This window comes from Hevea brasiliensis, chromosome 11, assembly GCF_030052815.1.
Source record: "Hevea brasiliensis isolate MT/VB/25A 57/8 chromosome 11, ASM3005281v1, whole genome shotgun sequence".
Taxonomy (NCBI): Eukaryota; Viridiplantae; Streptophyta; class Magnoliopsida; order Malpighiales; family Euphorbiaceae; genus Hevea; species Hevea brasiliensis.
The window spans coordinates 11,234,474-11,246,810 of NC_079503.1; the positions used below are offsets into that span (position 1 = coordinate 11,234,474).

General features: G+C 33.9%; 1 protein-coding gene and 1 non-coding gene across 2 annotated transcripts; both read right to left on the reverse strand.

Annotated features, from left to right (window-relative positions):
* Positions 1 to 7,383: 7,383 nt before the first annotated feature.
* LOC110647281 (caffeoyl-CoA O-methyltransferase 1) lies at positions 7,384 to 9,136 on the reverse strand. The gene is given in 6 exon segments (XM_021801041.2): positions 7,384 to 7,920; positions 8,025 to 8,156; positions 8,324 to 8,468; positions 8,592 to 8,671; positions 8,807 to 8,917; positions 9,044 to 9,136. Coding segments are annotated over 6 exon segments (840 nt in total). The 5' UTR covers positions 9,122 to 9,136; the 3' UTR covers positions 7,384 to 7,626.
* A 2,421-nt stretch (positions 9,137 to 11,557) lies between these two features.
* On the reverse strand, positions 11,558 to 11,664 carry LOC131170816 (small nucleolar RNA R71). The gene has a single exon (XR_009141583.1). It is a non-coding gene; the product is annotated as a small nucleolar RNA R71 (small nucleolar RNA).
* Between the last annotated feature and the right edge of the window lie 673 nt (positions 11,665 to 12,337).

The following is a 12,337-nucleotide window of genomic DNA, read 5'->3' on the forward strand; positions in this document are numbered from 1 at the left end:
GGAGAAGAAACGATCTGTACGGGAGAATCCGGGCTTGGCAAAGGTTCTGGGAGCTTCCATATGCCTCCAGGAGGATCGACACAGGCTGACCCAGGGCAACATTGATGATCTCCTGGCCCAGATGATGAGCTTGAGTGTGGAGAGCTTGGTGAACCAGCATATCATTAGGGAAAAGGCTCATCATTTGAGGCAGGAGATCCAGAAGGCGAGCCAGGATGCAGCTTCTGCCCGAGCCCAACTTTCATCCGCCCAAAACTATATAGCTGAAATTGAGGGGCGGATGAAATTCTATGAGGATAAATTGGCCGAGCAGGCTCATGATCTTGAAGAAGCTCGGACGCTCTAAGCTGCTGATGTCGCTTGCCTCACTGAAGAACTTAGAGCAAAAGAAGAAGAGGCAGTGACGAGGGAGGCCGTTGCTTACGTGAACGCCCACGGGGACCTTTTGGCCGAGCTCAGGAGGCGTTATCCTGAGGAGGACTTTTCTTGGATGGTGGACCTGGCTCCCCAAGACGAAGAGGAGAGCGAGGAGGAAGCTGAGGGAGATAGAGAGGGTGAGCGAAATGTAAAACAGGCTGTGGGTAATCCTCCAGCCGAATGACTTGTATTTTTCTACTTCGAAATGAAATGAAATTCTCTCTTTTGTTTGATGAGATCAGAAAGTATCTAAGTTGTACAAGCGCCTGATTGTTTGAACATGTTAGAACATCAAACTTGAAAGCGATTATTAATCTATGTATGAGAGGTCGAAAAAACATTGTAAGCATGAGATCGGCCTAAGCCGAGAATAAACACCGAGCGGAACTTAAGATTATTAAAATTGGAAACCTGATTCGAACACTTAAGATCGGAAGCACCATTAAGCCGGATTGAAACCTTAACTTTATTAAACGATTATCCACAATATTTATAAAAGGGAGATCGGAAATAAGACTGGATGGCATGAAGACCCAATGTTGGCTTGATTTTGTTTGACGAGAGATCGGAAATGTGATTGACTGGCAAGGAGACTTGATAATTGGTTTGAGAGACCGGTAATGAATTAAACGATAAGGAGACTTAGTGTTGGGGATCGATTTCAAAGTCTATTGATTTCGGGGATCGGCCAAAAATATGGTGATGACAACAGGCTATCTCCATACACCTAGACCTAAAATCTGACATTCTAAGGGAAAAAAACCTGCTATAAAAGGACAACCAAGACCAGACCACAGATATAGCAATATGACTCCATTAACACAACCAAGAGAACTACCAAAACATTAACAATAAAAGATTACCAAGTTATTGTTTCAAAAGAAAATAAGAAAACAATTGATTCATCGGATTTAGACGCAGCCACAAACACAACCAACTAGTCATTTCATAAGAAAGCATTAAAATTTTGAGATCTAAATAGCCCTTGCTTAGCCAAACAAACAAGCAATAAAACTTATCTTTTGATATATTAATTTCACTGAAGCAAATATATTAACGGACATGAAAATTCAAGTATAAAATTTTTAGGACAGCATTAAAACATAACTATAGTATCTCCATAGATTGGAGCCTGGATGAGCAAGCAATTCTCGAAGATGGTTTAGTTAGATGAGTTCCTTTAAAAAAATAATAATAATAAGTTCCTTTAATTTTCAACTTGAATATTGGATGCAGTTTATCAAAATGCTATATCTAAACAATTTTTCCATTTTCCTTTACATTTTTTATCATTTATATAACCCAAAGATGAATCAAAGACAACCATCCACAAATGAAAATAATTATATAATTTATTTTCAAAAAAATATTAAGCAATAATCTCATGCAACAATCAATAAATTATAATTAGATTATAAGAAGGGGTTTAAATTGCATTGCACTTGCATTGCCCAAAGATAGAATCAAAGACAACCATCCACAAATGAAAATAATTGCATAATTCTTATGAATGAGTTGTCCATTTTTCTAAAAAAAATTACACCAAAATTATTATATGGCAAAAAAAAGTACAAATACCAAATAATTAAAATTTCTACAAAGTAGAAAGAAAACCTTCAATAATATTCACAATAAAGATTAATTCAAAATAAAAAAAATTACTAAAAATAAATTCATATAAGACCATAAGTGCAAGACAATAAATTATTAATTAACAGTTAGTGTTGGTTTGTTTCTAATTTAACTACAAATGTAAACATAATACAACGTGTGGACATTAATTCATAATAAATAAAAATTAATAAAAATAGATTCATATATGACCATAAATGCAATACAACAAATAATTAATTCACATTTAATATAGATTTGTTTCTAATTTAATCATAAATGAAAACATAATATACAATGTATGGACATTAATTCGTAACAAATAAAAATTAATAAAAATCTATTCATATATGACTATAAGTGCAATACAACAAATGATTAATTCACACTTAATAAAAAAGGAATTAGATTTTTGTTGAAAAAGTTTTACCTTAATATTATTTTCAGATAAGCATAAATTAATCTATCCAATTAATTAAAAAAAATAATGAAATAGAAAAATGTAATGATGAATATTATCTAAGAGAGAATCTGATTAAATTCTAGAATATCTATCTAAACAATTAAAATATGATAAAAAAAGTGAAGAAAAAAAAGGAGAAAAAGGAATAAAATGCTAAGAAACAACCAAAAGAAACAGAAACAGAAAGTGGGAAAAAGAATATCCACCAAAACACGGCACACAAGCAATGCGGGCTTGTATAATCAAAAGCTAAGGAAATAACGACGCTCTTTGGAAACAGAGTTTGTTTCCATAAAATCTCAGATTTAGATAGAGAAAAAGAGAGATTTTGTAGAAAGAGTGAGTCATGACACGAGGCCATCAGGGTGAGGGTTTCTTGAGGAGTGAAAGTCCAATTGGTTAGTAGCTAACTATGCCACCTTATTACCATAGTTGTCTGTTATTCATCTGTATTATGATTCATATCTATTATTGGAAATTTTTTTATTTTCATACTACTATTCATTTAAAATTAAAATCTTTCACTAACCTGTGCATATAAATAACCTCCATTTAACCCACCCATATACACATATGCATACACTTACATTGAGACAAGAACTAGTGTTTTGCTTGTAGCAATATAGCCCTTTTGAGTTGACCAATTTTCAAATCTATATCTGATATGAGCTCATTAATTTTTTGTTTAATTGGACAAAAAAAAATTTTAATTATTAATATGTTTACCCATAGATTTTTTTGCTTTTTTTTTGTCAATAGATAAAACACAAACACACACGGGTTAGTGATAAGAATGCACCACTATTAAAATTATGACAATTTTATCAAAGTCCTTGTTTTTTATATAATGACGATTATAACTTTTAAATATATGGGGCCAACGTCAAATATAGCAAGTAGAGTAATGTGTTTTATGCATCTCGCTCACAAGTTAATTCTTTTTTAATTTTTTTATTACCTAAAAGTAAATTTAAAAAATATTAGCTATCAGTTTTTCAACTAAATTGGGCCAATAAAAAGAATAAAATTAATTTATTAGAATATGTGATAATTGAATTTTTTTTTATTTAATTAGGCTAATAAAGAAAATCAACCTTTTAAAATTTTGTTAAAAAAAAATTTCTACGCTAAATGTTAGAGGTTAAAATACTCTAAATTAAAATTTAAAATTTTGGAGGGGTTGTAACTTAGTTTCTACTCATGAGTTCGGTGTTAGACAAATATAACATTTATATCTAGATGTTTTATGTATTAAAGAATTTGAATCTTTTTAAAATATTTTTTTATTGCCTAAATAAAAATTTTAAAAATATGGGCAACCAATTTTTCAATTTTGTTAGGTCAATAAATCTAATCTTTTAAAAATTAAAATATAGACTCATTAATTTTTTATTTAATTGGGCCAATAAAAAAATTCTTAAGTTATTAGAATATTTGTCTATTAAAGTTTTTACTTTATTGGGCCAATAAAAAATATAAATTATGAGGGTTATAACATTTATATATATGGAGCCAATAACGAATATAGTAACTAGACCTAGGCATTTTATGTACATCACTCACAATTTAATTCTTTTGAAAGTCTTTTTTATTACGTAAAATTTAATTTAAAAAATATTGGCTACCAATTTTTCAACTAAGTTGGGCAAAAAACAATAAGTTTAATAAGAGCTCATTAAATTTATTATTTTTCCTTGTTGGGTTATTTTTAGCATGGGATTGATTTACCAAATTATTAGTGTCTTATCAATCATGTAATTGAAATTTTTTAATCAATCTCATTTAGTTTGGTAATTTGTAGCTACATATTCACATCAAACCTACTGGTTCTAGAAAAACTTTTAATTTTCGTATTGTTTAAATCTAGATTTTTTATGATTTCTCTAGTAGTGCAAGGCCAAGTGATATCCATCAAATTATAGGTGTGGCAAGAGAAGCTAAGCACTCCCAAAGAGATATCCGCCTAAGACGAGCACCTACAGATGAGCAGTTGGGTGCTGGACTTGTGCTTTCTTTAGAGTCAGCTCCTGTCATACATCAGCCTTAAGTGTTGCAGCAAGTGGACTTGGAGCTAGTGCAGGGCCAAGTGATACCCATCAAACCATAGGTGATGTAGGAGAAGCTCAGCACTCCCAGAAAACTGTGAATCATCAAGATTTTTTGCCAACTAACTTGGCAACATGGACCACTAGGAATTCTCATCCATAGTTACCTGCTCAACTAGCTATTCATTTATCATTTGATTATGCTCCAAAAACTAGCTCAGTGACTGCAATAGTTCAACCTACTCCTCCAATGCAATAGCCTATCCCTATTTCTTATTCTTTAGAAAGTATGCAGCCTTTCCAGTGGATTGATGTCACCAGGTCAAGAATTGGTCTACCCTTCACTTCTACTTATACTCTAAATGGAGTACATGCATCACTTGTGGAAGGCAACTCAAGGAACACTCAAAGAAATGGCATGCTTCCTTTTGAATTTCAAAGGGGATATTTGGAACACATGTTAAGAAACCTTAATGTTGTCCCTGAGACAAACTCTCCTAGAAATGTTGCATTCAATTCTAGAAATAGCTCCACTACACATGATCATAGAGAATCACAACAACCCTAGAAGTTGTCAATTTAACCGAGCCTAGAGGCAAGGCAGTGACTACCCACGACATAAGGGCGATCCTATTGCTGCAAGACAGAGGGAATTATTAGTGAGAGCTGATAATGCTAGCCCTTTTGATATACCGCTTAGGTCAAGATTGACAATACAAGCTGAGAGATAAAATAGCGCTCATCCTGAAGTGCCGGTAAGTTCTTTGACTACTGCTCAGATAATAAGCAAACTGCTATATCAGGTATGCATATAAACTGTCTCCTTAGTATCAAAAGATTTACAATTTTTGGACATTGTTGAGAAATTAGTTTCAAATTGAGTTGATTGGAAAAAAAGGATTCATATAGGCAATCCCAACTAGTTTGGAATTAAGAGTTAGTTGTTGTTGTTATTTGAGTTGGTGTTGATAAAGTTTTCCTTTTAAATAGGCCAACCAAACTAAATATTTTTTTTTTCTCAAAACTTCTGATAAAAAATTTTATGTTAGTTTAGATGTTATCTAGATAAGATTACATGAAACAAATTTATTTATTGGGAAATTCTCTCCTTGGCATCACTATTTTCCTTTTCCTTTAATGCCTACTCATAATTGTGGAACCTGCATTAATGCAGGCCCACTTTTTTTTTCTTATTATTTTATAGAGTTTGAGGATTTCGCATAACAACTCAAAATGATGTCTGGAGCATTAGATATAATAACTTAGTACCAAGAGAGTATCCCTTAGTGTATGATATTTGTGGATAATATAGTTTTAATAGATGAGATGCTAGAAGGAGTCAATAGAAAACTAAAGTTTTGGTGAAGTACTCCAAAGTAAAAGGACTTTAAGTTAAGTAGAACGAAGACAGAATACATGCATTACAAGTTCAGTGAGGGCCGAACTGGTGATAGGAAAGGAGTTAGTTTGGATGGAGTGGTACTGTCCCAAAGTAATCACTTTAAATATCTCAGTTCAGTCCTTCAAGTAGATGGGGGATGTGAGGAGTATGTTAGTCATAGGATTAAAGCCGGATAGTTGAAGTGCAGACGTGACACGGGAGTTTTATGTGATCGCAAGATTCCTAATAAGTTAAAAGGAAAATTTTACCGTACAGCCATATGACTGGTCATGTTATATAGTAGTGAGTGTTGGGCACTGAAAGAGTCATATGTGTCTAAGATAAGAGTTGCGGAGATGAGAATGTTAAGGTGGATGAGTAGCCATACTAGACTAGATAAAGTTCGTAATGAAAGTATTAGAGAAAAAGTAGAAGTGGTGCCAATTGAGGATAAGTTGAGAGAAGAGAGATTGAGATGGTTTGGTCATGTGAAACGTAGATATACAGAGGCTCCAGTTAGACAAGTAGAGCACATTAGATTAGATGATAGAAAGAAAAGAAGGGGTAGACCTAAACTGACCTGGAGGAGACTAGTACAACATGGCCTAGAATCATTACACATTTTCGAGAATTTAACCCAAAATCATTTAGAGTGAAGAAAGAAAATCCATATAATCGATCCCAAATTTTTGGGATAAAAACTTAGTTGAGTTCAGTTGAGTTGAGTTGCATCAAATGCTGAAAAATGTAAACCACAAAATAAAGAGAGCATATTATTAAAAATTTTGTCACAGTAAATCAAGTTAATTGTGGTAGTTTTCTTGAATTAATTAAGCTTTTGACTTCATATAGATGATTTTTAGAAAATTGTCTAATTTTTGCATCATAAGTCTTACATGAAATATAATGGGAGATTTCATCCATCTTTGCTATTTCGCCTCCCAAATGCAAAGGGATAGATCCCCCAACATATGAGGAAACTGAATTAAAGTTTAAGAATATAATGAATCAAAAATAAAAGATCAAGGATGAAAATATATTATTATAATTAATTCCGGCCAAATTTATGTATTTGCTAAAGATGAATATAGCAAGAAGGTATCCAACTAGTGTGACCAGCAATCGATTTAAATTGAATCATTCTAGTTGGTTTCGATTCAGTTCTGAGCATGATTGTTGGCCGAATCAACCACACCCTCATTTGTGCCTCAACCAATTGAACATGCATATAACCATTTGTATCTCCTTTCTTGTGATCAATTCACAACAAAATATAGTTTTTCTTATTTTAAAGATTCTTATATAAAAATATATTTTTCTTGTTTAAACTTCAATTATCATAGACCTAAAACTATGGTGATATCTATCAATTAAATATACAAACTCTATATATTTATGTTTTGAGTTAGTTCAGACAAAATTTCTCCATAAAAACATTATTTTTTTAACAAATAAAGAGGAGAGAAAAAAAGAAACATGAAACATTGTATTCATGTATTTTTTTTTTAAGTTTTGATACATTATTTAGATATTAATTAACATTCATGAACACATCACTTGGAACTGTGCGACCTTTAACTTTCTGTGCTACGAAATAAGTATTCAACCATTGGGTCACTAACCCTAGAACCCTTATACGTGGCTGCATGTTTGTATTGCACAACTCAGACAAGAGCAGCATTATACAACTGACAACTCCATTGTAATGATCAGCTAATGCGGCGGCACAGAGTAATTCCATCACCAACAGGGAGCTGGCAAATCTCGACCCTTGGATCAGCAGCAATGGCCTTGTTGAACTCCAAAACATAATCAAGGTAGAACCTGACATATTTCCTTAGTGGTGCATCAGGAGGTGCTGCCACTGAGCCATTCCATAGGGTATTATCATAGCCGATAAGTCCTCCAACCTTCACAAGTTCAATTGTTCTCTTGTGGTAGTTGAGGTAATTGTCTTTGTCAGCATCCACAAAGATAAAATCAAACGTTCCATGGTATTTTCCCTGTAAATCGTTAATCTCGAGTCAGAATTGAATCTAACATACATTGCCTGGATTTTTCTTTTTGTTCGAAGGGTATATATATACATATACATAAATTAACCTACGTCTTGGATCAATTGATCAAGAACTGGAAGAGCAGGGCCTTCTCTGAAGTCAATCTTGTGAGCAACACCAGCTTTTTCAATGACAGGTAGACCCAATTCATAGTTTTCACGGTTGATGTCCATGGCCAATATCTGAAACGTTTAACAATAGATTATTCTTGTACCCTCCTGGAATTATCTCAGTTTTCTTTACCACACAAAATGCCACTAGTTAATGTTTTCAATTTCTAGGTCGCTAAGTTCCTGAAGACCTGAACATTATTGAGATCTTGCTAGTTTTAGTCTGTAATAGAAAATACCTTGCCATCATCAGGAAGAGCAAGAGCAGTGGCAAGAAGTGAGTAGCCAGTGTAAACACTAATTTCCATAGTGTTCTTGGCATTGATGAGCTTTAGAAGCATGCTCAAGAATTGCCCTTCATCAGCTGAAGTAGTCATGATGTTCCTGTGTAATTATTGAAAATAAGTTCAACCTTGCCAACCATGAAGCAAAGACAGAGATATTGGGGGCAGGGGATCTGGGCATTGAAATTTGTTTCTTTTTTTTTTCCCCTCCTTTTTTTTTTACCATGGATGATTTGCTGTCAATTCTCGGAGCTCTTTCATTGGTTCAGGCTCCCCAGGATATACACTAGTCTCCAGTATGTACTGCAAACACAACAGTAAAAATATCGGGGTAAATCATCTGACCCTGCACCGTTCAAAAGTAATATTTTCCCCCTTTCATAATGTTGCTTAGTTTAATTCATCAAGTAAATGGATGAATAAATAGGCAATGCTTGCCTGGTAAAGAGCATCACTCTGTAAGAGACTCTTATGTCCAATTTCTTAGTGTCTACCAACTTGGTTTTGCTGCTCCTTTATTGGTTCAGGCTCCTTTGTTTCAAGAATATCCTGCAAGAAAACAAAAAGGTTTTCAGACTAAAAGCAAAATTAAAAATAACAACAAATAAACACAATTATTAGTTGTTACTTAAAGCTAAAAAAATAGTGTGGGTACAGAAACCTAAATATGCTTGCCTTGTAAATAGCAAGACTCTGTTGAAGATTTTGGTGGCCACCTTGGTGGTTTTGCTATTCTTCCAGACCTGGAGCCATTACTTCTAAATGCTTATCCTTAATTTGCTTCTCTCCGATAAGGGATTTGAAAGATAACTTGCGAACTTGCCCTATTTATAGATGGAGTGATGCATACATTTTGCATAGTCATTTAGGTCTAATTTCATAGCCATTTTATTTTATTATTAATCATTTTTAGCCAATTTCATTAGTTATTTAGTTAGTTTTTCATAGTTTTCAATTTGGCATTAATTTGTAATTTTTACTTTGTTTTGTAGGAAAAATGGTGTTTTTGAAGGACTGAAAAGAAATTTTGCCATTGAGGAGTGACTTCTACAGCCAAAGATGTCAAAAACAAGTTTTCAAGTGAAAATATGCATTGACAAAATTGCGCATAACTTGCCGCATAAGCTATGCAGATCTGCATGAGGAGAAGAAACACTGTTCCAATACCTGTCGAAATGTGCATAAGGAGACTGCATAGCTTATGCACATTCACGCCTCCCTTATGCACTTTCACGGAATTGTGCATAACCTATGCACCAAGTCATGCAGTTTAGCATAAGTGAACCAGAAATCAGTGAAAGCGCATAAGGGATGCATGACTTATGCGATCCACTTATGCGATCCATAAAGAGTTCATTAATGAGCTGGCAGAAGATTCCCTCAGAAAATCCCTCCTCAAACACACCATTTTAGGGCTCCATGTCAGAAAATGCTATAAATAGTCCCATTTCCCATTTTAGAGGAGAGAGACAAGGAGCAGAAAAGGAAAGGGAGAGGAGAGGCAGAATTTGAAGAGTCACTTTCACCTTCCACACCATTTTCAACCAAGATTTGCAGATTTCTTTCTTTCCTTATATTTTTTCCTACATTTCTAGTGTTTAATTTCTTGTTTCTTAGCTTAGATTGAAGCTTATTTTCATATAAATTCAGATTTTCTTGTAAGGATTATGGGTAGTGAGTAGTTTACCTTTGATTCTGGAGTAAGGGTTGTAATATTTGAGATATTTTGTGGATTTTGATTGGGTAATCCATATTTTGTGGTCTTAATGAGTTTTATTCATTTCTTGTGTGCTTAATGACATGCTTAGTGTAGGATCCCATTAAGTGATGTTCTTAATCCATGGTTGAGGCACCGAAAGGAGAAGGCCTTGTGATAGATAATCAAGGAATTGGACTTAATTAACTTAGATCTAGAAATAGACTAAGGATTAAGAGGATTCACAGATTAATTAAAGAACTTAATGGGTCTTAATTAATTCTAACTCCACGAAAGTAGGATTAGTTTGATTAAGGCACTCTTTGTCTCACTCGAAAGGGTATTCGAAGGATTTAAGAATTAATCTCCTTAAAACCGTAAGTTTCACAAGATTGGATAACCAATTTAAAATCCCAAAATAGCTCGAATATGAAATCCCGAACTCCGGAATCGCCTTTTCATAATTGTTAATTTTTAATTGAATTTAATTACTTGCCATTTTAAATTTTGCCATATTTCATTTGCTTATTTTAAATTGATGCAATTTTAGTTTAATTGATACATTGTTGGATAGATTATTAATTTTGCACATATAAATTTCATACTCCAATACCCATCAATTTGTCTCTTTAATTTCAAAAATAGTTCAATTTAGTCAACTTTTTATATTAAAAATTCAATCATTAACACAACTCCTCGTGGGAACGATATCTTTTTCTATACTACTTGTACGACCCGTGCACTTGCGGCAGGGACGCACCAAGTTTTTGGCGTCGTTGCCGGGGAGTTGTTTGTTTAAAATTGAATTCTTGATTATTTTAGTTGTTTTTAGTTTTATTTTTGTTATCTTTTCATTTTGTGTTTGTTTGTTCTTTTTCAGGTACTTTTAATCTTTTATGAGAAGAGCTAGAAGCACAAGTGACACATCCTTATTGTTCAATCCTGAAATTGAGAAATTTTGTAAAGCCAATAAGAAAGAAACCAGAAGAAGAAAAGAAGCATTGAGAGAAATTGAATTAGAAGAAGTCATGGCTGATGAAAGAATGAGAATTGGTGTTAATGCTGGAAATGATCAAAACAATGAAAATGCAGCCCAAGGTGAAGAAGTTGTAAATGCTAATGTGCCTAGGGGAAGTATGATGGATCATGCTTTTCCTCGTTTTGATGACTTGAGAGAGAGCATAGCAAGACCAAGAATTGATGCAAATAGTTACAAGATGGATTTTGGAGTTCTTCAAATGATTCAGAATTCTCAATTCGGAGGACATCCTTCTGAAAATCCACACACACATCTGAAGAAGTTTGCTATGATCTGTGACATGCAAAAACAACCTGGAGTGTCTGATGATGCAGCAAGATTGAAGCTATTCCCATTCTTTTTGAAAGATAGAGCATTAGATTGGCTTGATTCTTTACCTCACAACTCCATCACAAATTGGGAGCAACTCACCGATGCATTTCTTGCACAATATTTTCCACCTGGAAAAACTCAAGAATTGAGGAATCAAATGACAGCTTTTAGACCAAGAGAAGATGAAACTCTATATGAGTCATGGATGAGATGGAAGGAATTAGAGAGACAATGCCCACATCATGCCATTCCGAAATGGATGATAAACCAGAATTTTTACACAAATGTTACTCCTACAATCAGAGGGATAATTGATGCTCAAACAGGAGGAGAATTTATTATAAAGCATGAAGATGAAGCTTATGAGCTATTGGAGAAGATTGCAAAGAATACTCATCTTTGGAGTAGTCCAAGAGGACCAGCTCCAACTCAAAAGAGGCAAGCTGCTGGAATGTATGATCTTGATCCATTCAACATGATTAATGCAAAGTTTGATGCACTTACAAATGTCTTGGCTAAGAAGATGGAAGATTTGAGTATGTTGGTTAGTTCATCATCATCATCTGGAAGTTCACAACAAGTGGCTTATGCAGAGGGAACTACCAGCTGTGGAGTAGACTATGGAGAGCAAGCAGCATATGTTGGTAATTATGGAAACAAACAAATGGGGAATCCTTACTCTCAAACCTATAATCCAACTTGGAGGAATCATCCCAACTTTTCATGGGGAAATCAGCAAAATCAAGTCCCAAATCAGAATTTTCAACCACAACAGCAACAATGAATTCCATATCAGCAAAATAGGCAACCATTGCCTAATTTTCAGCAGAAAAATATGAATCCTCCACCAAAACAGCAAGAACAAAGTTCCACCACTGAAGCTTTATTACAACAGATTCTTGCCAACCAAAATAAGCATGAT